Here is a 27,381-nt window from a genome sequence, read left to right as displayed (position 1 = left end):
TTAGAGACATTTAGAGACATGAGAAGCACTTTACTTTTTGCTTATTGTCAACAGCTGCTTAGGTGAGTGTGTAACCACTATTAAAAGGGTATTGGTTTCTGAATAATAATCTAATATGCACTGTAAAAAGATTTATTCTGTTATATTTATGGTTAAAAAAAATCTGCCAGAAATTTACTGTACAAAATATGGTAATATGGTGACAGTGTTTCAGGTGTTACGGGATGGCATATTTGTGGCTGAATATTTTACAACTTATGCCAGTCTAAATGTACATTATGTACACAAAAAATGTACACAAAAACATAATGCTGGTGGTACAACAAAAAAACACATGATGAATTTCAGATTTCATTTTAAGTTGTCTGTGTATAAAACGTGGCCAATACTCATAGACTGTGCAAAGGACCAGACACACACACATACACACACACACACACACACACACACAATGACAAAACACCATCTCTAAAACAGTGCAATAAACATTCACTAAATAACATGAAATATAACACAAAACACCTTAATGTACATTAATACAAATTTGAAAAGCAGTTATTTTTCATTAATTTTTTATCATAAATTGTATAGTTCATAGATGTACTTGCAAAAACCTATTAAGCTAATCTACAAATGCCTTAGCTTATAAATATTTCTGCATATTAAAAATGGAGAGGAGAAAGTATTTTAAAACTGACAAAAGTAGTTAATCCGAAGTGTCATTGTCCTTGAAATAGCATTTAGTTGAAATTTCACTGTTATACAGTTTGAGAATTGAGAGGTTTGCAACAGATCTGAAACAATTAGAATCCTCGACTGCTACTACCTGCAATGATGATCCCAGTGCTCGGCTGTCTGGCAAACATAGATTTTTATTTTATTTTAGAGTATATAAGAGCTTTTTGGTCACCTGTGTATAAAAACACTCACTTCTGTTAAAGCGATAGTTTACCCACAAAAACAATATTCTGTGAATTATATCAAGAAAAAACTGATTCAAAGTGAAAGAAGTGACAGGAATCTTTAAAAGCGTTAATTTTACAGATTGACAGATGCTGAAATATAAATCATGTAAACACACTGAATTGGAAAATTACATGAGAGAGTAGCGAAATGCTTCCAGAGCTTTAGAGAGCAGCTAAGAGAGTGTCACATGTGTTACCCATCTGTTTCTCTTTCTGGTGGTTTACTTGCTTCATTGTATAACCTAATGTTATATTAGAACCTGTTGCTGCTATTAAACACCTGTTTTATGTTTTTGTTTTTTTAGTTAAATATGTCAGCAAAGTAAATATTGGAGCATTTTAGTTCACACCTGAAAAAAAAAATTATGTACTTAAACGTAGGGCTGGGTATTGAGTTAGATACTTTTTAGGCACTGACAAAGTTGCCTAGATACCATAGAGTATCGAGCATCGTCTCGTCATTGATCCCAAATTTTGATACCTAAGGGGTTAAACTCATCAATGTCAGAGATCCAATAAGACTCCAGCACTAGGCGTGTTCGACTAGAAGCGGCGCGGTGCATATCGATCAGTGTTCAACATCAGCGAGAGCAATTAGCATAATGCTATGTAAGACAATAAATACATTTATATTCTGCTTTTACTCAACTCCATCGAGTGATTGTAATAACTTCTGATTTTGTTCTAATGTGGGTTTTAGCCATGTAATCTTGCTGAAATTAAATATGTATTTACCTCAGAGTCAGAGCAGCGATCATTGAATAGAGAGAACACAGGCAGACAGCGCTGGAAGCTGCTGATGCTAATCAGTAAATCAGTGGAAAATGAATTTAATTATAATACATTTTAAAACAAACATGCACTAGTGTAAATGTATCCTAACAGATGTAGATTTTTTGAAAAGATAATGTAAACTTGTTAAAATTGATTTCATGAAATCGGTATCAAAAAAAAGTATCGAAAAGAAACCGGTATCGATGTCAAGGTATCGGCACCAAGCCATACTTAAACGCACAGTATGCATATGAATAAGCTGATTGACTCTTTTAAATTAAAGACAGGAGTATATTATTAACATTATATTTGTCATATTGCACATTGTGGTATGGTATTTTCTGATATCTGTCATTGGTTTGGGCGATGTCTACAAATTTGGCATTAGGCAATATCATCAGTGGGGGCGAGCAGAGGGTCGGGGGGGGAGTTGGAGTTATTATTAGTTAATAAGAGTTATTAATTTCAATTTCAAATGATTTTCAACATTCGCTTTGTTGCGTCCACAATAGACAGTCTTTAGCTGATGCGGCGTGGCACAACACGACAACGGTCGCATCCGGTGTAGACACAGTGTGAGGAGAGGATGACTGAAGATGATGGGGAATTATTTTCAGATCCTTTATTACCACTGACAAATATATAATCTTGTAAAATTTGGGATAAGTACCACCGCTCCATAGTATAAACAGAGTATGTGCGATTGCGAATCTTGAAAGTGATAGTGAAACTAAAAAGTGAGAGGCATTCAAAAAAAAAAAGGGGGGGGGGGGTCACGATGCCAGCGTAACATCGTGATGTCTATCAACCATCAGCAGTGGATGATGGCATCGTCTATCGGTCCAACACTAATCTGTCAATAAAGTTACATATTTAACCAGTGAGAAGGTGCAGTGTCAAAGCAAAGGCATCTTGCTGTTCCATGGCTTTCTTTCTCTCTCTCTCCTCACAGATGCTGAGGAAGGTCATTCTTAACCAAAGCAAACACAGTTATATGTTTAAACTGCCTCCTTAATTGCGGATTACATAGACTGGGGATTATACAGTAAAAGATAAAATATCTAGGCATCCTGACTGTTTGAAATGCAAAAAAAAACTTTTGTCTTTGGCTTTTGGATTTTTAAAATAATAAGAGTTTTTAATGGTGACGAAATCTTCTTGGGCCAAATCACCAATGAAAAGGAAATATTTTTAACCTGACTGTGTATTTTACACTATGCGACTATATTTATTAGTATTTGTCTCAGTTATAGCAAATCCCGGCATTGATGTTTTATGGATAGGACACATGTTATTGTGTCCTCTTTTCTTAAAATCTGTCTTCATAAATCCATTAATGCAGTCAGATCCTGGCAGTTGCCTGGTAACAGATGTGCCTGACTGCAATGTTTTTAATAATCAGACCCACGCTTGGGTCCGACCTTGTTATTGTGTGTTTGTGTGTGTGTGTGTGTGTGACCTTCACCCTGTATCTCTAATGAGTGTAACTCTAACAGGGTTATGCTGCACTGCAAGTGCTAAACAACAGAGAGAATGCCAAGTAGATTTTACTGACAGGGTTTCAGAGACCTCCAGGACCCGATGCCCAGCACATGTTTATGCTGTTTTTTTGCTCAACTCATTATATGGCTGCTCTTTGTGTCATCATTTTTTAAATGAAAATGAAAACTCAAGAGATCGGAGCTTGCTTTTCCAGAGTAAGGGCTGCTTGTCTGTATTTATTGATCACATGCAGGAGCGTACAATAATTAATGACTTTTAGAAATGATACAATTTGTTCTGATCTTTCAAAGAGGTTTGTTTTTCATGACCTCATTGGAAAAAAAAAAATCCATATAAAACAGACTTTACAACTAAGCATCTGGATTCTTTAACAGTAAATGTGCAAACAGTAAAATGCAATCCCACTGTGGCTAAGGCTACCTACTAATGTCCACCTTTATTTATTTTTATATGTTAATATATATTTTATGAATTTATGAATAATAATACTTTTTTATATTTATGACACAAACAGTTCCTGTCATAGTTTGTGCACTGATCCACTGACGCTCCTTTTAAGAGAAGAAAAGTTTTTTAAAAATGTATTTTTGTATAATGCTTTTAAAATTAAGTTTCTACAATATATTTAGTAGTTGATTATCAGTGGTGACTGTAAGTTAATGTACTTATGACAGAAATAAAAAGTTGTTTCAGGGTTAGCATAATCTGAAGTCCTTTGAGGTGTTGGCATCATCTCTTCTCAGGTGTTTTGGATCAAAACTCATGCTTGTGTAAATCCTAGCTACATTCTGTGGCAAAAATAAAGAAACAAATAGAAACATAATTAGCGTAGCTGCTGTTCCAACCAAGCAACATTAATTTGTTTAACCCAAGCTAAAGAATAATAATCTCCATTTGATTAGATATAACTGCAGTGAAAGATTATGAGATGCAGTACTTGAATGCCAAAGATAAGTGTCTTTTAATCTAGATTTAAACAGCAAGAGTGTGTCTGAACCCCAAACATTATCAGGAAGGCTATTCCAGAGTTTGGGAGCCAAATGCGAAAAAGCTCTACCTCCTTTAGTGGACTTTGCTTTCCTAGGTATTCCAAAAGTCCAGAATTTTTCAACTTTAGGTAGTGTGATGGATTGTAGCGTGGTAGAAGACTAGTTAGGTATGCAGGAGCTAACTCATTAAGGGCCTTATAGGTAAGTAGCAATATTTTGTAACTGATACGGACCTTAATAGTTAGCCAGAGACTATTTTCTTGACCTGGTAAGGACTCTAGCTGCTGCATTTTGGGCTACCTGTAGCTTGTTTATGGAGGATGCTGGACAACCACCTAGCAGTGTATTACAATTGTCCAATCTAGAGATCATGAATGCATGCACTAGCTTTTCTGCATCAGAAACAGGTAACATATTTCAAAGCTTGGCAATGTTTTTTTAAGATGGAATGCTGTTTTATAGCATTTTTATGGGGAATATGATTTTCAAAAGTCAAGTTGCTGTCTAACACCCAGATTTTTGATTGTAGTGGAATTAAATGTACAGCTGTCTAGGTGAAAATTGTAATCCAATAGATTCTGTGTACTGTTTTTGGTCCAGTAAGTAATATCTCTGTCTTATCTGAATTTAAAAGGAGAAAATTATTGGTCATCCAGTCTTTTACATTTTCAACACACTCTGTTAGCTTGGATAATTTAGAAGTTTCATCTGGTCTTGTTGAGATATATAGTTGAGTATCATCAGTATAACAGTGGAAACTAATCCCGTATTTTCTAATAATAAAAGTACTACTGACCTTAGTGTTTATCAATCACTCCTCTCTTACTTCTCTGCTGATGTCTCCACTTCTAAAAGGACATTCTACCATAACAGAATCAACAATTCTTCTAACTCACACATGCTCTCTAAAACATTTTCCTTCCTTCTTTGTCCTTCTCCTCCCCCTCCTGCATCAACTCTAATAGCTGAACTTTTCCACGTTTTTCTTTAATAAAACTAAAAACATCAGTACACAATTTTCCACACCACAATCTATCAAGCACATCTTACCAGCAAACATACACTCATTCATATCCTTCTCTTCACTCTCTGAGGCAGAAGTCTCCAAACTCATCCTTTCTAATCATCCCACTACTTGTCCGCTTGATCCTATTCCATCTCATCTCCTTCAAGCCATTTCTCCTGCAGTTGTACCCGCTTTCACTCACATCATTAACACAAGTTCCTTAGAATACATCCAAGAGACTTTCAAAAAATATTTAACATTAATTTTTTTTTCAAACTTCTGACAGGTTTGTGTGTGTGTGTGATATGTATGGTATAATTATAGAACTAGACATGTGATACAATGCAGACAGACATTCAAGTTTGATTCCTTAAAAAAATCATATATTTTATATACGTAAATTTAAGGTTATAAAAATTAACATTCTATTTTTTTATTTAAATTGTTTTACCAAACTATGTGAATGAAATCATACATGCAGCTGTATTCTCCTGCTGTGTAAACAAAGCCCCTTTTCATCATTTTAATTTTGTCCTGAACACATTCCACAGTTTGGGTGAAAAAAAAGGAAGAAAAGTAGACTGTAGGTCCTAATCACTTTCTGTCAACCTTCTGTATTTATCTGACTTGAGAGCTCTTATCTACTTCATTCCCTGCTGCTGTGCACCACTCTGCTGTTACACTTCCTGATTTGTGTCAGACTGTCTTAAATAACAACCCTCTTTAATCTCCCAGAATGCACATGGAAACTGAAGTTTAGATCCATCAGTGCACACCTCAGCTTTGCTACAGAGAGAATTGTATTCCCTGAAAAGCATACAGTGCACTTTAAACTATTTCCTAGCTGCATTTAACAGCAAGACATTGGTAGTTTATACAGAGCACACAAGTTTTCCTTGTGGTTCATGTAATTGCTGGTGCAGTGGTGATATAACTCCGTTTTAGTGCACATTAAAGCAGCTCAGTCACTGGCAGAGAAAGAGAGAATGTGCGCTATCGGGTCTCATTGAGACATCATTTGTGTAAGGTACACAATAGCATTGCAGCACCATGGAGAGCACCCTGTGCCTATATGTGTTGGCATCTTAAAGTGGCTTCCCAGTGCTTCATTTCCAAACTGACAGGACACTATAACATGCTGCAATTAACACCCCAAATTACCCACCACAAGCTGGAAACCAAGAAAGAGGCAGTCGGAAGGAGAAGACAGCGAAAAATGGAAGGGAGGGCACTGGAGGTTGCATTTCAGGCAGAATCCATTACACAGTAAGGCCTCCAGAGAAATTGATTTGCTATTAGAGGGTAAATGCATATGGCAGGCAGTGGGAGATTTCCTGAAAGGGGCAGAGTCCGAGCCCTCATCCCATGCTCCTTTACAAAACCTTGATGGAACTGCCATCTGCAAAATTGTGTCTAATTTGATGTTGAGATTTCAGCATGCACTGAATAAAAGTGTACCTTTTCCTCTTGCATTTCTGATGGCTCAAAGACAATTTAAAGAGAAACATGTCATTTAAGTGTTTTAGCATCATGCTTTCCACCTGTTTCCTGTTAACATTTGCAGAGTGAAGCAGAATTAAGACCCTCTTACATGTTTCACAACTTTTGCCATTGGGGTGGAAACACACCTGATGCTGTGTTGTGCAGAGGTCAAGTGTTTGACTTTCACCTTCAGATGATATGTGATTGATTTTAGTATTTCGGCCATAAGTAAGGAAATCTGAGCGAGAAATGATTTTACCCTTTCAGATGTGGGAAAACTATTTTCTAGGTGCATGCTTTGAATCTTAATGTGTGTTTAGTTGGATTGTGTTTGTGAAGGGTATGAAAAGTGCTTAGAATGTATTTTCAGGTTGAAGTAGAATTGATGGGCAAGGGATTCTAGATTATGCATATGTGTTTACTATGCTGATCAGAACGGTCCTTTCAACAGTCGCCCACATTCACACTTGGCCCTCGTACAACCCTTTCTTAAGTAATTCCATTACTTTCTAACTTAAGCAATCCCACAGTTATTGCTGTTGTACTCGACAGGTTGTAACGATAAGATTAAAATGTGTGTGCATTGTACAACAGTGTTAGTAGAACAAACCACATGTAAACCATTGAAATCCTCAAAAACATTGTGCAATTCTGAGTGTGAGTGGGGAGTATACTGGGCAGGTGAGTGGGCTAGACAAACCACCTGTAGAAACACACTCTTTTCTCTCTAATTGCACCAGACACTTTCTTATAAAAAGTTAATGTTACAAGAACTTAATAAGGACTTAACAAATGTTTACTTGTGAGTGCACCACTGTATGTCAACACATGCAGCGCAATGACAGTAAAGCTTGACTTGACTTGTCTAGATTCCAGGGCTTCAGGTGGTCTCAAAGCCACCCTTCGATTTTACTTACTCCAAAAAGCCTTCTTTAATGAACAGCATCAGACTGAATGACCCCTCAGTCTGCTGCTTCTTATGGTCTCCGTGTTCATGATGGAGCGTAGGGACCTGTGACTCACTGAGATAATCAACAATGCTGTAACCGTGGGTTTCTTACGCACATCCTTTCTGGGATAGACCTATTATTTAGAGAATGCAATGCACCCCCACACCCCCAGGTTCATTCATTTCCTAGACATGAGCAGGCAGTACGAGGAAATTTCCCAGCGCACACAGAGTTCCCCGCCGTGCAAAAATCAATAGCTGCGCTGGAATGTATGCAGTCTGAAAAACGCACCACTGTAGCCCATCTATTACAGATGCGCCGCAGGATAATCAAAGCCAAACCTGATAATGAAGGAGCTCTGATAAGGCAAGCATATTTTCCAGTGAACTATAATTTGTGTATCAGACTTGTCTTTTGATAAATAAGAATGATTTGCCTAGAGCAAATCTAGATTTAACTGTATCATACAATTTCCAAGCACAATTTCACACAGAGTTTGATTTGTATCTCCCCCCCCCCCCCTTCCATTACCCGAATATAAGACAACCTTGATTATAAGACAACCCCTCTTTTTCCAGATGTACAGTACCTTTTGGGAAAAGGTTTTTTGTAAACCAAATCTCTCTCTCTCTCTCTCTCTCTCTCTCTCTCTCTCTCTCTCTCTCTCTCTCTGTAAATCAATAATTTTTCTTAAATTATTTTCATATTGCATGTTGTTTCTATTTTCATTTTTGTTTTGAAAGTATGGTAAATACTGGTAAAATTAACCAATAATAATCACATTTAAAAATATACACTTTTTGATGTACCATAAAAATAACAGGTAGCACATTTGAATTATATAACATTTAGTCCATCCATCTCATACTAGCCTACCAAAATGTTATTAAATGTAGAAGTGAATTCTTATCGTAGTAAATCTGGGTACTGTCTTCAGTTTTAAAATCACTTACAGAGAAAGTTTGGTCCCATCAGGCTAATGACAGTCATGACTAATGCCGCTGTAAGAATTTTCTTTTTCTTTTGTTTTCATTCGATCTTTACAACACACATTACATTAATTATTTCCTGGCACACACTTGTTTTATGCGTTTTAGCGCCACCTATTGTCGTGGGTGTATTATTGACATGTCAAAGTCTAGACCCTGAATATAAGACGACTGTGTTTTTTCAGATGTATTTCCAAGACAAAACAAAGATTGTCTTATATTCGGGTCAAAATGGTAGTTCTTCTTACATTAAAGTATATAGATGCTTATATTTTAGGTATGTGGTCCTTTTCCAGGCAATGATCATATTTTGGGGTTAGTGTCTTTCTGCAAACCTCTGGTCTAAAACAATTACCAAATAGCTGTTTTTAGCTGATGTATTATATTTACCAACAGTTCATAGCAGTTTTATTTATTAAGAAAGTTAAGTTTTTGGACTGTTAAGTGTGATTGCTTCTTGTGAATATGACACATGTAGACCAGATTTTTTTTAACAAGAATCTGCTCAGGCGTAAGCTGATTTCAGAATAAACATCACTTTATTCAGCTCAATGCTGGAATTGTGTAACAATCATTATAATATGTAGCATTTAAAATGTGAATTCAAGATGAAGTGCACTAGTTATGCAACAAGCAAGGTGTACTCATTTAACAACATAGCTATTTATTGATTCACTGCAGCAGAGATTTATTGCTTCAAATTAAATCTATTCTCTTGTAATATTTCCTGCTTAGACTCCACTGTTTATTCTCTAGCTATAGTAACCCACAGGTTGATTAGATTCAGTATCCCTCATGCTTTCTGGTAATACCGAGGATATGGGGTTGAATCCTGCCTAGCTGTTATAAACCCGCTTGACTCATCTCCTTATTTGAAAAGCTATTTTCACAATTTCATAGATTGTACTTTGTGTAAATATATATCAAATACTGAATTAGAACTAGAAAATGGACCTGGAGCTATACATGTGGCTTTGTTAACCATTATCTTAAAAACATGAAAAAGAAAATGTACTAGTAAAATTGTGTCCAGCCCGGAATAGCCTATTTTTTTCCTGTTCAATAACCTGTTCTATTGCGCACCTTATTATAGTTCATTAGAACTTTCTACCATGTTTTTCGATGCCTGTGGCTTTTTGTCACTCAGTTGTTGTGTTTTGTGTCTAGCGTTTCTCTGCAGCTCCATGTTGTCAAAAGAACATCAGTGAGTAACATCATGACTCAAGGCTTCTGTAACTCTGTAGCGCCTCCATTCGCCCCCACATGGGGTGAATCACATCCCTGCCTCATTATTTATCCCACACCACCCTTGTGCCAATATTTCCATATCCTTGCTGGCTGAACGGCCTCACTATGTCTGCTCAAATCTCAGTATTCCCGTTCTGATGTGGTTGAATGAACATTTACTATTGTAATGTACAGTTAGCCTGAGAAAGGTTCGATTTAGGGATTTAGATGAACTGCTCTCACCATTGGATGAGCTGATCTCTATTTGTAGGCTCTGGACCGCTCTTATCAGTGCGTCCAGGACCGTGAATAGCTCTGGGAGTGGTTGAATGTGTGACGTTGTCAGCGAAGACGTTCGGTAATGTTAAAATGAAGCTCATTTGGAGTGTGTGAAAACGCATGCTGGGGTGTGATGGGGAGCGGAAGGAAGAATAATGAAATCTCTCCTCCTGCTGTAATACTGGCTCACACACACCCACTTTGCAGATCAGTGTGAAAAATGAGTGTCTTATAAGAGGGCTGACCATTGATCTCTGTGTCAACTGAGTGTTAAAAATAATGGCTCTTTAAAAATTTAGAGCAGTCTTTTTATAAATAAGCAGTACAAAAACATTACCAAATAACAGTTAATCACAACAGACAAGGAACATTTTTCATTTCCAATGAATTATTGGCTTCTTTCAATGATTTAGGAGTGTCACGTTTTCATTAAAAACACTACAATCAATATTGTACAATATGATAGCAAGAGTATCCATTAAAACATGCACTAAAGTCATTTTTGAAAGAAATCTCTTTTGCTTTCTGCAATCATTACTCCAGTGTCACATGATCTTTTAGAAATCATGCTTATTTGGTGCTCAGGAAAAATTTCTTATTATTATCAATGTTGAAAACAGTTGTGCCGTTTCTTTTTGTAACATTACAAATGTCTTTGCTGTCACTTTTAATCCGTTTAATAGATCCTTGCTTAAAAAAAAATCATTTTTTTAATGACCTCAAAAAATAAGTTGCTTGTTGCTCAGTAGATTTCAAGTCCATATAAAATCAAAATGAACCATATTTACTTTCATAATACACATTCCTGGTTTTATTGAGGAATTAAATGGTGCACACATTTTTGTTACATCTTTAAGGTGTAAAACCAATTACCCGTTACCAAAACCAGTTTTTCTCTTTGAAAAATCGGAATCGTGTCATAGAAGTAAATGGTTAGTGTATGCATTTCATGTTGTTTTTAATGGGGTCAACAGTTATGCTTAAATTGAGTATCATTGGGGTATTTTACAATCCCGAGTTTGTTGAGATTGAGATAATTGGTAGCTTGCAAAGAGTATAGAGCTATAGAGTGAATGTGCAAAGCAAAGCTCAGAGTTTTTGGTCCTTGCAGAACTTTCTGAAAAATGTTTGAGATCATATTGAGATTTCTGACTTCTGATCATAGACTTTGGTTTCTTTCCATGCAGTTTGAGAAATTGTTGAGTCCTCGTATGAAACTCCAGTTGTCCACTCAAAAATTGCAATTCTGTAATCACTTACTTAAGATCATGTCATCCCAAACCTCTTTGACTTACTTTCTTCTGCAGAACCAAAAAGATATTATGAAGAATTTTAGGAACCAAACAGCATTGGAGCCTCTAATATTCCTCTAAAATATCATCTTTTATGTTCCACAGAAGCAAGTACTCTTGGTTGTGCGATGAGTACATTTTTGTTTGAACTACTGTACAGTATATCCCTTTAAAAAAAAGCCCCTTCTCTCTTTCCAACACAATTTAAATTAGCTTGTTTTGGCATTAAATTATACAATTACAGGTAGAATCCAGCATTCTGTTCAGCGACCGTAGCGGTCTCACGTAGGCGTGAATTTGACAATGATCCAAAGCATTTCAGAGGTGTGAGGGATGCATGTTTACCCTCACTGATGGCACAGACAGATTGTGTTTTGGTCCCAGAGGAACCTCAGGAGCGTTAGATGATTTATCCCACTAGCTTGAGGAACCGCATTTATCTCTCACACAGGCAGAAGAGACCCTGAACCGGGGCTAGATAGACTCATGTACTTCCCCTTACAGAAAGCGCAACTACATTGGCCTGGGGTCTCCCACTCTGTTAGCACAGACAGAGAAACAGAGCCCCACACAATACCATAAAAGAGAAGACTCACCAGTCTGTTGGCAATATGAAAATAAATCTGCAGACAAGAGAAAGGAGAAAACAGTGAGACTTTAAAGAGAGAGTGCGTGTGAGATTTGTGACTTCTCCAAGCATTATGTGTCTCTTTTTGCCCTCCCTCTTTCTCTCTCACCTGCTCTAGACTGAGTGCCGCTAGACTGAGTGTGTGTGTGTGTGTCTGTGTGTGTATGTGTGTAGAGTGTGAACAGCATCTCTCTCTCTCTCTCTCTCTCTCTCTCTCTCTCTCTCTCTTTGACGCTGGGACTGGTGACTCCTTCACAGTGTTTACTCATAATTCATACGGAGAGATTCCACTCAGCTACACTATGTTTGCCTCTATTTGGTATGCCAAGAAGCTTGGTCGCAGGCTGCTTCAGAATGCTAGGAAGGCTCAAATGCAGAAGGTAGGTGTGGGAGATTTCCATTTACTCCGTGAAGAGTTCATTTAAAAGAATATGACCTTGTTTGTAGTGCTTTCTAATCTGAATTGATTAGCAAAAGGTGAATTGGAAATGGAAATGAGGAAGGAAATGTATTATTGCGTTGGTTCCTGTGTGTGTTTTCATTCAAGTTTGCTAAAAAGCATTTGTGATAATCGTAAAGAAGTTTCTGGAGTGCAAGATTTTTCCTCCCCCAGATCTGATCTTCATCATCATATAGTGGGAGTAACGTAATAACGTTTTATCCCATTGTCTGAATCCCAGCTTGCTTTACAAAGCATTAATAATGATCTGTATGATTCTCATTAAACGGCATAAAATCCTCTTAACCTGCTGTCTTCCTGTTATCCTTGTTTACCATGCTGTACCATCTGTGGAGTTAAGCAGTCTGTCTCCCTCTCTTATTCTCACTCTTTCTCTTCCTCTGTCAACTCTCATAGTCTTGAGATGTTCAGCACAATATAAGATTTGTCCTATAGCCTTCCTTCTTGAATTTTAACTAGTCTTGTTTCTGACCAGCTCACTTAAATTCTGATTTGTCTCTTTCAATGAGTAATCCAAAACCTTTGGTGCCCTTGCTGAAGATCACAGTTCCTATCATCTGCAAGGGTCCTCAGCACTGTTACACTTTGAAGGAAAGGAAGTGTCTGTGCTTGAACTAGTTTAGGATTTGAATGCAACAGGTTTTATTCTCTTACCTGCCTGATGTGCAAGTGCTCAGTGTTTGAAATTTTTACTGGGGGAATCTCACAAAGTATGTCCAGAGCATATCTATGCCATGTTGCATCCTAAAATGGAAAGAAAAATAAATTCAGTATTGTTCAAAAGTTTGAGGTCAGTAAGAATTTTTTTTTTTTATGCTTTTGAAAATCATTTATGCTCACCAAGGCTGAATATATTTGATAAAAATATACAGTAAGACTATAATATTGTGAAATACTATTACAAATTGAAAGAAAAACAAAGCTGTCTAAAATGTCATTTATTTTTGTGATGTCAAAGCTAAATTACTACAGTGACATGATCTTTCAGAAATCATTGCTGATGTAGTGCTCAAGAAACATTTTTTATTATTATCATTGTTGGAAAAGTGTTGTGCTGGGTTTTTTTTTTTCGGGATTATTTGATGAATAGAAAGCTCAAAAGAAAAATAATGTATGTAAATTTATTTATTAGAAATCTGTTATAACATTATGAAGGTCTCTTTCTTAAAAATAAATAAATAAACTGACCCAAAGCTTTTGAACTTATGAATGCAAGAAAATAAAGAATAAAGAAAATAGAAAATAAAGCTTTTTAAGTGTTTGCATTGTTACACTATTTTTATGACAATTAATGTTATTAATGTAATACCATTTTTTACATTTGTATTTTTAGTACAGTATTTTTTCAGTCCTCATTCTCAGTGATGTTCATCATATTCTCAATTATTGTAATACAGTAATTAAAATGTGCATAAATGGAAGATATCAGATGCTGTATGCAAATGCTGTAGATATATTTTTTAAATAATATATATTTTTCCTCATTATATTAAGAGAATCCGTAAGTTTGTTTCATGCTGTATTATCAGGAAAATAAAATAGGTTTTATTTTGTGATATTCACCCCCTTTAGTTCTGTGTTTTTGCTACAGGCTTTGCTTTTCAAGTGAGCATCCAGCATACTGCTGCCTAGCAACCCATAACTTCAGTGTTTGGGTAAAACAATCTCCAATCTCTTTTTAATGTTCACACATTTAAACACATACGTTTTCATATGGTGAAGCCTCTGAGGTGAGGAGGAAGATGAAAAAGAAATATTTAAGCGCACTAAATGAATCTCCCAGTCTGGAACTTTATGTCCAGAAGAGCAGAATGTGGGTGAATGCAGATGACCTTAGGCCACTTAAGGACACCAAGAAATTACCTAAAAACCATCTGGATCATCTGGATCAGATCAGATCACCATCTGGATCAGTTAATGGTTCTGAAATATGCTTTAATGTGGCACAAATCAGTTTTGGAGGAAGAGTGCTAAATTGTCATGAAAATGATTGACCGTGACATGTTCTTATAGGTTCATAAATTCAGTTTCAGTCTCTCCAGCAGAGGCTTCTGGAACATCGCTGGAGTAACTTTGAAATTTGTTTTATTTGTCTACAGAGGAACCTTGGTGTGGCTTTTCTTGGCGCTGCTGTATTTTGGCCTGTTCTGTGTGAGCTTTTATGATATTTGTCTCTAAGGGAAGATCTATCAACTACAGCAGCAGTTTGGTAATAATTGAAATTCATTGAAAGTAATTTGGCTTTTAAGGGTGGCTTTGTGTTCAACGCTAAAGGAAAGGTATCGGAGAAGGAGATGGCCTATGAATTATGGAGATTTATTTGGTTGAAGTGCATGGTTTTAGCTTTTGTGCTTGATTTTCTGGTGTATTTTTCTTTTGATTTATGGATCCATAAATAAGCACCTCTCTCACACCTGAATGGTTGGTAAACACAGAAAATAATCTGAAAAAGAGGGAAAAGGTCTTGCACACTGCTGTAGCTTTAAAGCTTTCATAGAAATCCAATATTTTTTGACAAGTTTTCTGGTGTAATGATTATTCATGGTTTTGCTATTGGTGTGCTACGAGAGGGTGTTATGGATAAAACTCAGGGCTTGTAAATAGATTCATAAATGTTTAAGGCCCAGTCCTTACAATGAGAAATCATTACAACCCTAGGTTGTTCCTGCAAGTTCCTGTCAGGAAATATGCACCTGCTATATAAATATTCCTTTATATTGTTAGAACATCCCAGTACACGTTCTCATCTCTTTTTTTCCCACATCTTCAAAGATCCAATGACTTCTGCCACAGTTCAATACACTCAGCTTGGATTTGGGGAGCGTTTCATACTTATTTGTTGCGTCAAAGCACACCTACTATTACAGAGGAACCACTGAAGCAATACAATCAAATTGAGATCAATCTTTTTTCATTATTTGATTAGTGGAAAGTGCCTTTTCAGACATTTTTTGCATTTATGAATAACCTCTGAGCAAAATTAATTTATTAAAAATGATTTGAAGATGACCCTGGTGTTGTACCTCTATTGGCTCTCCCAAAAATAGTGCTTTTTGTGAATATTTTTGATTTAAACTCCAGAAAGATAGTTGTTTTTGGCTTTGTTTATGTAGCAATGAAGCTCTCTGTCCTTATGCATTCAGTTGCCCTTCATATAAAAGATGTGTGTCTGGGTCAAACCCGGACAGCATGCGCTCTCAGGTCATGGTGCCCGCTTGTCCTCAGACCCATTAAACTTGAGGAACAGGTGAAGGTAGACAGTCTCTATCCTCTCTTTGACCTTCCCACCCCAGCAGCTGCTCTGCAAATGTATCCACACTTACAAAATGTCCTGAAGTTATCGCTTATTCAAATATTTTAAGGGATTGTTTATCCTAAAATGATCGTTGGCATCATCTAGTTGAAGTGGAAAGAGACCAGGAGCTCAAAAATTACAAAAAATAAACATATGGCCATTTTGTGTAAGGAACAGATAACCAATTATTTTGCTACTGTATTTGCTGAAAGTTTCTTGACATTTGTGGTAAGCATTGATTTTCATGGAATAAAATTTCTGTTTCACGAAAGAAAGTCAGTCACACAGGTATTTAAAAAGGCATGCAGACAGAAACTTTATTTTTATGGCTGCTGAACAAATAAGTGAAAATGAGTGCATAAGTGCATTTGAGACAGTCCAAGGGCAGGTTTCTTTGTGGAGAAACAAAAAAAAAAGATTGGATACTTGAACATTTTACGTAAAGGCCACAGGAGGAATGTCTAAAAGCTTATATTTTTTTTTAAGCGGATTGAAGTCAAGGTCTTGATATGAAGCATTTTAAAACATTTTAACATCACACTTTATTCTGCATTCATCACAAAACATGATGTCAAACATGGTAACACTTTACAATAATGTGCATGCGAAAATATCGGACTCGGTGTGCAAAGACCTTAACAAAGATGAATAAATACTGTAATAAATGTGTTTCAGTGTTTTAATAGTTTAATAGAAAATTTAATAGTTTCAGTGGCGATGAAGTCCTGCTCAAATTCTTTCTGTGAGCACAATGCGGTCTCACATATTTCATGCTGGTCATTGAGCCCTCTTCAACACACTGAGCCCCCTTCAACACATTTTGTATCATGTGTGTGTGGCCCAAAACATTATTAGATTCGGCTCTGGCTGGAGCCTTCCACATTTGTCTCCCTCATTTGCTTCTGTAAGGTTTTATCATGCGGCAATGGCTTTTTACAATTGGTTTTCGTGCAGGGCCTGATTTAATCAGTGCAACTTTGCCGTCCGCATTGTTTTTCACATTTAAATTGGAATGTGGTTGTTGCCTTTATACCTGTAAAATGAGGCTTCTACATTAGCAGAATGATGGAGTTTAGTATTATTATTATTTTTTATGTTGCTCTTTAGTGATTCAGAAATGTATATGTATGGGGCTTGGCACCAGGCCAGCATGTTTATTGATATTACAGCAGAGGAGAAAAAAACATGGGGTCATTTTTATATATGAAAAGTAAAAACTGGTTTTCCTAAAAGGATAGGAGAAGTGAGGGGATGTAGCCTTTATAACTATGGAGACATATTGACATTTGTGTTATATGAATAATGTATAGGCTTTCAGGAGTGACCGGTGGTTATGTATAGGATGTTACATGGATCAGAAATTAGCCAACTGAATTCAGTTTCCTTTTATGTGGTTTCTTTGTTCCAAAATACTCTTTCCATCGCATATGTCATAAGAACTGTAAAGACAGAGGTAATGCACGTTGTAACTGTCTTGTGCTATTGTTATATTCTGTCTCGCACTCTGTACCTGTTCTCGTCTCCAACAAATTGAGGTGTCTCTTGTCCTCTCTAGGAGCAGCAAACCCTAGAATTATTTCAAGTGATGCTGATTCAGACTACAGCCTCTGCATTATTGATAATCCTGCCATAATCTAGACTAGTTTGAACAGACTCCGATTTGACTTGTATCAGCCTACATTAGGATGTTGACTAGATTTGTTATGTCCAGGGTTTGGTCTCCGGCTTAAACCAATCCTAGTGCTGGATTGCAACGCAAATAGTGGATGTTTGCAGTTCTGCTGCGGATTAGACTACATGTTTTCTGAGCCAGTCCTGGTGGAGGGATATTTGACAGATGTGGCTTAGTGCCACCACAGGCTCTGCTGTGAACAGTGATAAGTTAAATCACAGGAAGTTAGAGATGACGCTTGTTTTAATAGGCGGTGATGGTCGAATGTGTCTGTAGGCACATGGGCTGTACACTCAAAGGCCTTGAGAGGTTCATGAGTTGAGGTTCACTTTTTATTTTGGGAATGGAGATTTGTTTTAAAACATAGTGGTGCTTTACTGTCTACTGCATACATAAACAGCTGCCTTTTAAGGCAGCATTCAAACCAAAATGGAACCTTATAAGTGAATGCTCTACATAGGCAGCAGTTACACAGTGGTACATGGTACACTATTGTGATACTCCCACACAAAGCAACTTGCAGTTCTAAAAGACTATTTTTTAAGGATATGATACTTTTAAGTATGCATACATATTCACACACACACACACACACACACACACACACACACACACGTATGTATATATATATATATATATATATATATGAGGGGTGTAACTCTACACTAACATGATGGTTCGTATGTACCTCAGTTTTGACATCACGGTTTGGTATGGTTTTCTTTTTTTGTTTCTTTTTTTTCCTTTTAATATTAAACAATGGTTTACTGAACAAATAGCTCTTTCTTTCAATTCAGTTATAATTAACATTCTCTTAGGGATAAGAAACACATCTTATGCACTAAATTAAAGAGATCCCTCTTACTGTACATTACTATAAAGTTACAATTAAAAACAGAGCCCAAAGTTAAATTGAATTGCCATTTATTTTTAAATATAACAATCAGCACAATCAGTCAACTTCTGAACTTTTACCTTTCTATTTGGTGTTGAACTATATTCTTTTACACTGTGGCTGTCATTGTTTCATAACAGATTGATTTAAATATACAGTACAGACCAAAAGTTTGGACACACCTTCTCATTCAAAGAGTTTTCTTTATTTTCATGACTATGAAAATTGTAGAGTCACACTGAAGGCATCAAAACTATGAATTAACACATGTGGAATTATATATGGAATTATATACATAACAAAAAAACTGTGAAACAACTGAAAATATGTAATATTCTAGGTTCTTCAAAGTAGCCACCTTTTGCTTTGATTTCTGCTTTGCACACTCTTGGCTTTCTCTTGATGAGCTTCAAGAGGTAGTCACCTGAAATGGTCTTCCAACAGTCTTGAAGGAGTTCCCCGAGAGATGCTTAGCACTTGTTGGCCCTTTTGCCTTCTGTCTGCGGTCCAGCTTACCCCTAAACCATCTCGATTGGGTTCAGGTCCGGTGACTGTGGGGGCCAGGTCATCTGGCGCAGCACCCCATCACTCTCCTTCTTGATCAAATAGCCCTCAATGCCTTCAGTGAGACTCTAAAATTGTCATAGTCATGAAAATAAAGAAAACTCTTTGAATGAGAAGTTGTGTCCAAACTTTTGGTCTGTACTGTACATTAAACAATAAAGACATCGCTAACAGATAAAGTAAAATATAATCAGTATGTAGTCTAAAATTTTGCCAAATGCTCTTCTCTTCACTTCATTTCTTTAGCAAACTAAAGAGTTGTGGACACTGACGACTTGAATGAGGAAAATTATTAATTAATTAATTGTTTTAATCTGTAATAATATTTCACAGTAATAGTATTTCAAAACCACATTAAAAAAACAAAACACATCTTAAAACATTTTGCAGTTAACCTTTAGAACAGACAAGTGCTGTCTAGGTTGGCATCTGATTACGTTTGGGAACAGAGCTGTAGTGTTGCAGTATAACGGCAGGATGTTGGATCATTTTAGAGAAGGACTGTAAAAATAGTTAGTCCCACATTGTTGGTGTCATTGTCTCTCTCTCTCTCTCTCTCTCTCTCTCAACCTCTTTTTTAAAATAAGTATGCATTGTTTAAGTGTTCTCTAAAGCTGCAGAATTAGAAGGACTTAATTAGCACTGCCTTAATGAACATCATGAGAATATTACAATGGCGTTAGCAGACAGAATGGCCACATGATAAAGGACTGCACTAAAGGCATCCCTTTTTTTCTTTGTCTTATTGCTCAGAATAGATAAGACTGTATGCATATTCCTATTGTCTGCCACTATACTGCAGTGTTGTGGAATTATTATGGAGTATATATCATCTTTGTTTGCTTCAGCTGTTGTTTAACCATCAGCAGCCTCCAAGTTCATGCAAATAGTTTCTTTGTTGCAGAGCTGCATATCTTCAAGGACGTTTTGGTTGATTGTGAAAAAGAGGATGGACCTTGAGTGTTGCATTTTGGTTCTGGCCTATAATAAGTTGTTTATATTATCATATTAATGCATTTACATTGCTTTGTTATGACGCTTACATTGCAGATTGATTGATGTGTAGATTATTAGAATTTAATAAATGAATTCATTTATGAATTCGTTTTCCCCACCTACTTGCCATTAGTTACATTAGCAGGAAAAAACAATAACTTTTTATTTTGCTAATGAATAATGCACAACAAAACCAGGGACATTTATTAAGAGAGTAAATATGGTCCATTTTGATTTCATGTTGTTTTCATTTTAATTTACTGAATACATGACGCTCTAAATTGGACAGCTCAGATTCATCACTGTCAAGCTGAATGCTTCATTTAACTCTTAATTAGGAGAACCAATTGTGTGACATTTTCTGATTCAGGAGGGGGAATTGCTGTGCATGTCGTGAGATGGATCTGACAGTTGAATTCAGCCGCTCTTCAATCTGAAATAAGTTAATATTAGGATGGCTTTCACTTACACAAACCATTTCCCCCTGGACTTAAGGCCGGAGCATGTCTCTGTCGGCTAGCAGACAAGCTGTCAGCGACTGACAGTCTATTCCCACAGCAAGAATGGTTGAAGAAGCCAAATGGCAGAAACCGTAACACAGGCTAAAAGATCCAACACTACTACCAACAATATTTTAAGTTGAACTTTTACTAAACAGAACCATTAATTACCCTTAAAATTACTGTGGTGCTATTATGGTATTTCCATAGTAAATGTAAAAAAAAAAAAAAAAAAAAAAAAAAAGTTTTTTTGTACCTCCCTTTACTTTGGTTACTTTTGACTTTTTTATGCTGTTTTTGTTGCCAAAAAGAGTTATATTTTAGTTGCTTTTATTTGATGATTTAAACCACTGTGTGTTCTGTTTGTTTGTTTGTTTGTTTGTAAGATTAATGATGTGGAGTTCCAGTGATGTATTTAGTGGTTAAAAAACCAAAACAAATTCTCATTAGTTGCTCCGCTTTTTTGTAGATCTAAAGGAAAGAATTATATGTGTCATCAAATGGCCCACCATTACCTGGAACAAACCCAGACGTAAGCATATAATTTCATCGTCCTGCAATCTGCACTGTATATTTATTCTTTCCTTGTTTCTAGTCTTGAGATCAGACCATTATAAAGGCTTTAACAGTCCCAGATGAGAGCACACATGTAACCATAGCTTTTTAGCTCACTTTAAGAGTCAAACAGTAACGTCAGACTGCTGGGATTCCAGCTTAAATAATGTTATTGTTAAAATACTCTCTCTGCGCAGTTTTATATTCAGAAATATGAACTGTATAAGCAAATCATTTATAGAATGAGAATTATTTTAATTAATTATTTTTTATATAATGTTTGTTTTTTGTTTAATTTTTTAGTTAATTTTTCCTCTTCTTTTTATTTTCATTGGATTTTAAAAATAAGTATGATGTTGTTTAAGTGATTATGAAGTATCAGTTTTGCCAACTCAAATGATTGTCCACAACAATTTTAATCAAAAGAATAGTATCTCTTATGATGTTCAAAGATCTTTTGATGGCCTTAGATGTTTTCTGAGCAGGTACCTTGATCATCGCACAACACTCTGAGTTCTGTATTCTGATTAATTATCCTGAAATTCCTAATGCATATGGATCACTAGTTAATCTCCAGGCAACAAAAACACCATCTATTTATATTACATTTATGCATTTAGCAGATGCTTTTATCCAAAGCGACTTAAAGTGCATTCAGGTGTTTTTTTTTTTTGTTTTTTTTTTTACCAGTATAGTACATATGTGTGTTTCCTGGGAATTTAACCCACAATCTTTTGCGACGCAAACACAGTTCTCTACCACTGAGCCACTGGAACTATATGAGCTGATGTATGTCTGTGCTCAGACATCATTGTCTCCTATTTCAGATCGCTTCATTTTCTTTCCACCCCTTGTCTCTTATACACAATAATATTTGTATTTGATCTGTTCTTCTATCACTTCATGCCTTCTCTCCCTCTGTCTAGATCTCTCTAGGAGGCCTTATAAGATGTGCAGGTTAAAACTTATGTATAATAGATGAAGCTCTCGGCTGAAGGTAACAGATGGGGGGAGTTTGAGTTATGGATTACAAAATGTCATACTGTTGATACGCAGAGCAGGGTGGATATAAACATGAGCAGAGGGAGAGAGATGGGTAAGGATAGGTTTTTGAGATGAGTGTTGGCCCATATCTTAGAATTCCTTGTATAAGGGTCTGCTTTTCTTTCATGATCTTTGTGTATGGTAGTCATGGGGCAACCCGATTCATGTTCCTCATCCTTGCCTATCCAGTTTTATCCACTGACCCCATGGGAAAGAGAGAGAGACAGACAGAAAGACACAGTGAGACAGGCCTGTTTGTTCTGTAGCTGAACAGGGGGTTGTTAATAATAATAATTATTGTACTTATTTTCTTCCTTATTTATTTTTAAATGTAATAATTTCCAGAACATTTATAATTTTCAGTGTCATTCTGTAATAGAAAGGATGCTGATAATGTAGTTATAGTTTTGGAAAAATGGAAATAATTTCAAAACATGGTAAATGGCTTAAATTTTGTTTCCACTACCACGTTATTGAACATCTAATAATGAAATTGTTATGATACATTTTCCTAGTTTAAGATTGAAAATCTAACTAAAGGGTAAAACTATAATATTTAATCTTAATAAAAAATAAAATAGCTTGAAGTTGAAGAAACATTAATTGTCTATATGCATGCTAATATTTCACAGTAGATTTGTATACAGCACAGCCACATCCCTTGATGGAATCATATGCTGTATGTCTCATTGCATTTCTTTTTTGCCCATTCAGACCAGGCTGCAATTGATATAATGATCAAGAAGCTGTCAGACCGTTTTCTTTGCGAACCTGATTAGCCGCTTGTCCTCATTTTGCAACATTTTGTGCTGTAATCAGAGAGATAATACATTTAGCCTGTCTATTCTGGGATTTCCCATCATCCCTATTTGTCTAATTTGGCAGCATGGAGCCCAGGACATGGTTAATTGCTGTTTTTGCGTTTAATTTTCCTTTCACACTCAACATCCTGTAATGCACATTTAAGCCTGCTGTGGCGTTCCCAGTGTGGTGAATTTAAGTTTGGCTCGTGTCTGCGACTGATAAACATCACTGCGTATGGATTTGTGTTTGTGGGCTCCATTATTGATTGGCCGTAATCTGGCAGTGGCCACTCTGTGGACTGATGTTCCCCTAGGCTTTAATTATATCCCCATGTGATTTGCATCTCAGTGCTGCCCCTCGCTAATCTCATCTCATCTACCTCCCTCTGCCACCCCATCACCCCCTGATTTATTGAGTTTGTGTCACTCTCTGTGAACTTTTTTCTCCCTACCAAACCCTGAAAAAAGTCCAACTTAGCTTTGGTTAGCGTAGCCTACCATTGCACAGACCACGGCCAAAAGGATCCATCTCAGCCATTCCACTCACATACGCCATCCCCCGATGGAATGGAATACTCATTCAAGGATGAACAGACTTCATGCCGTCCTCACGAGCAACACCATGATTTGTTTGAGCGTTAACGCCTGTCTAAGCCTGGAGTTCTAAACGTCCTAACATCCAAAGACGCTGGATTTGGCTTCTGATATTTGACCGACTTTCAGTTTTTTAAAGAATCAATGGATTAGTTTGTTTATTAGCCAAAAGCACTGAAAAGTCAATAATCTTGTTTGTTTGTTTTTTGGTGGGTTGACTCCACTGTGCCGTGGATATGTACATTGTATCTGTGTTAGGGTGACCCTATTGTGAAGCTGTCCATTGATTGGGTGCCTTCGAAATGCTTTGATAGTGGCTTTTGTGGAAGTCTGCACATTGTCCAGCTTTGCTGGGCGAACTGCCATCCACCATGAGCTACATGTTGACAAATAATGGCCTTTTTCGGGAGAAGTTCCACCGAGGAAGCGCGCCCAACCTTCTTGCCCCTCCTCAAACTGAATCCTTACGACCGCTGCACAAACGTCTCAGCGTGGAGGCCTTGAAGAGCAAAGCTCCCGACTTGGGGCCGATTAAATGGCCGTCGCTCATCACCATCTGTAAATGGAAGCAAAATTTGACTGAGAGACTTCTGAAGAGACACCGAAGGAGTTGCAGTCAGGTTAGCAGCTCTTTATTCAGTTTAAAACAAGTAGACCAGCATTTCATAACCAAATCTTTTAGACAGGGTTTCCCAGGCAATTAAATGGTTTTCAAAACCAGTCTACTTAAGAGGAATAATTGTTCACAGTTCTCCATTGATCCTTTTAACCGCATTCTCGCTTTGGTTAGATAATGCTATTTTAAATTCTCTGTCTCTCTGGTGGATTTAGCCACTATTCCATTTTTTATTGAACCACTGAACCTGTTTCATAATTTCTGAAGTTGATTACACAGGCCTGGCTCTCGACCAAATGCATTCCGTGCATTAGCCTTTGAAACATCACCCACAGACGCTGCCAGCACTCAGAGACGTATTCCAGTGGAAAAGAGACTAATGAAACTAATCAATGTAAGAGCTGTCTTCTGTCTTTAGAAGAACGCCGGAGGTGTTAAAACAATTTAAGGTTGGATGTGCAGCCTGAAGCCCTATTTTAGACAGAAAATGATCAGGAAATGCTATGCTGTGTAGATTGAGAGGTTTATGTATGCTAGGCTAGATGTGCTAACGCAAGCCTCACTCTTAAAATTCTTGCAGTTTTGGGGTATTATCGTTTTCCAAAGGCAGTCCAATCAAAAAAAAAAAAAAAATCCCATAGACTTGCATTGAAGGAGGCACTGAGCTGAGGGAGAGGGGTTCTTTTGACTTGTGCCATCAAGTAACACCCTAATAATGCACTAAAAAAACTCTCTTTATTAACACACTTGAGTTAATAAACTGTAAATAAAGTATAGTTGAGGTACAAGTTGACGAGATGGAAAGGATAAGAGGACATTAAGAGGAGTTGAAACTGTCTTTTAGTGAACACTAATGGGGATTATTTTGGTGCTGATGGTGCTGAACGCAGTAGCCATAGACAGGGTTCAGGGAACCTCTTCTTGAATCCAACAAAAAGCTATTTCTCCAAAGTAAGTCTTGGCACTACAGTACTTTTGTACCTGCAGAGCTAACGTCATTACCCCTTGCATTAAATTATAATCACTCCACTGTTTAACTTTCCACTCTTTAAGTTCCACTTATAACTTCCATCACTTTTTATTCCATAATTCAGTGAATTAGTTCAGCAATGTGCATGAGCTTTCTAGACAAGACTCTTATGACTTCTCTAACATTGAACAGCTCCTTTGGGCTCTAAGTGTTTAGCATTCGTTAAATACTGACCAAAGTTTGTCACTTCAGTTGATGATTGTCAGACTCTGTCAAACTTTACAATAATTGCTGAGTTAAAGCAGCAGTGTAAACATGCACACACTCTGTGGCAGTATCATTGCCTTTAATGGGCATGAACTGACTGTGTGCTTCAGTTGGAGAATGACTGTACCATCATTCCTCACTCTCAGTTCTGAGACAGAGCGGCTGTATAACAGTTTCATTTGCTCATCCTGCAACAGTACTTTGCCAGTGAGTAAAATCATTCACTTTTCATCTGAAGTAGACACTCAGGACAATGCTTTCAGCAGAGATGCTTATTGGATCCATCACACAGGAGCTATAGAGAGAATGGATTTTTTTTTTAAATCAGTGCCAAGATCAATCTGTGGTTTGGACTAAGTTTGTAGCAACTCGTCCAATCTCAAATTCTAACCACAAGCCCCACCTTGTGGTGGTAAAAATGAACTACAGCAACAGCACACAAGGGACAACCAGATCAACCAGGCCGCTACCCAACACACACACACACCTTCCTGCTATGGTAATACAATTACATAATGCTCTATTTGATGATACATAAAAGTTCTGAGGTAATATGTAAAGCTCTTTCAGTGTTTATTTTCCTTAAAAGCCTATTCCTAATGCCTACAGTAGCTGAGCTAACTTTCCCAGCATATGGTCATCCTCTCTCTAAGGAAAGATGGGCTCTGGACCACAATGGCTTCCACTGAAGCAATAAATGACCTGTCACACACTGACAGGGTGAATCAACCACTTAATCTCTGCCCTGTAACATGGGTTTTATATATATATTTTTTGTGTGTGTGTGAATCTTGCAAGTCTTAAAGAGTGGGAGTTCTTGTCTCATCATGTGTGTGTGTGTGTGTGTGTGTGTATTTATCATTTGAGAGCAGTGGCAAATACTATAAGATTGGGAAGGAGAGAAGAGTCTTTCAGTTCCTGTGAGAACTAAGACACGTGGTAGCCTGAGTACTTCTCTTGTATTAAGAGCCGCATGAGAGAGGGAGCCTTTAATTAGAATCCTGATCCCAGACACTCCCAGTGCCTGTAGTGTGAATTAGAAGCAAGTATTTTGTCATTCATTGTGCTGCTTGAAGAGCACCAACTTCCTGCTTTCATACATACAGTACACAATGTCCAAAATGAACCTTTTGCCAAATGCAGAATGCAAGTTGGCTTTGGTGAGCAAATGGAAAAGTGGAAATACTTGTCATTTAGCCGATATCTTTATTACAGTAAGAACTGCAACATGGCGTGGTTTGAATTGATGGTTAGAATGATAGTCTAAACCTCACAGGTGACAATAAGCGTTTTTTTTTTCAGTGTGTATTATATATTCAGCAATTTCTGTGTTAATATTACATCCACATACATGTAGGTGCCATGTTCTCTCACCCTTGTGAGTGTAGCTGATTGAGTGGGCACTGCAACGTGTGAATGTCAGGGTTGACCACCTGTCACTTGATGGTCTGTCTGTTGAAAGGTGGGAAAATTAATTTGACAGCATTATGACATTTTCAACAGTATTATACATGGGTTTATCTCGGTGATGTGGAATCACAGCTTGCTGGCGTCCATGACTAGCGTTTGCCATTGACACATGGCATACAACTCACACACACACATCCTGAGGCTGTCACCATTTCAAACCTTGACAGTGATAAGTGGTGTTTGTCATCATGGTAAAAGTGTGATAGAAATGCACAACACTTTTGGGAATTAGAAACGGCTGACATTTTCTCACTGGATGATTTAGTGACTTGCTAACTGACTTCCAAGTATACATTATTAATGCATTATAATTATATCCTAATTATAGTTCTGTCCTCCAATTGGCCAATGTTAGCAATGGAATACTAGTTTACTATTTACATAGTATTTTTAACCATTGCAATTTTACACTGGAGTCACATGACATCAACATATTGCATGTGAATGGAATCCAATTATCATCTATAAACAAAATAGGTTATTTTGCATTTTCAATAAAAAAAAAAAAAAAGTATTGTTTTGGTAGCCTGATGCCTCCTATTTGGCTGTAGTGGAGGTTTTCCATGAGTAATGACTTAATTTCATTCACTTGGCTT

The 27,381-nt window shown here is 36.9% G+C and overlaps 1 protein-coding gene across 19 annotated transcripts in view; it reads left to right on the top strand.

Moving 5' to 3' along the window:
* LOC113074652 (disks large homolog 2-like) overlaps positions 1 to 27,381 on the top strand; it is a 178,459-nt gene that overhangs the window by 79,975 nt on the left and 71,103 nt on the right. The window contains exon 1 of one of the 19 annotated variants that reach the window (XM_026247497.1): positions 12,279 to 12,464. The exons of the other annotated variants lie outside the window; for them this stretch is intronic. Coding sequence (XP_026103282.1) covers positions 12,387 to 12,464 — 78 coding nt within the window. The 5' untranslated portion in view covers positions 12,279 to 12,386. Of the gene's footprint in view, positions 1 to 12,278; positions 12,465 to 27,381 lie in introns of those variants that run through there. 19 annotated transcript variants of the gene reach the window in all.

Source organism: Carassius auratus, unplaced genomic scaffold (genome assembly GCF_003368295.1).
Source record: "Carassius auratus strain Wakin unplaced genomic scaffold, ASM336829v1 scaf_tig00015289, whole genome shotgun sequence".
In the NCBI taxonomy this organism is placed as follows: Eukaryota; Metazoa; Chordata; class Actinopteri; order Cypriniformes; family Cyprinidae; genus Carassius; species Carassius auratus.
Note: the sequence above shows the minus strand (reverse complement) of the source record. Positions and strands in the feature narration are given on the sequence as shown.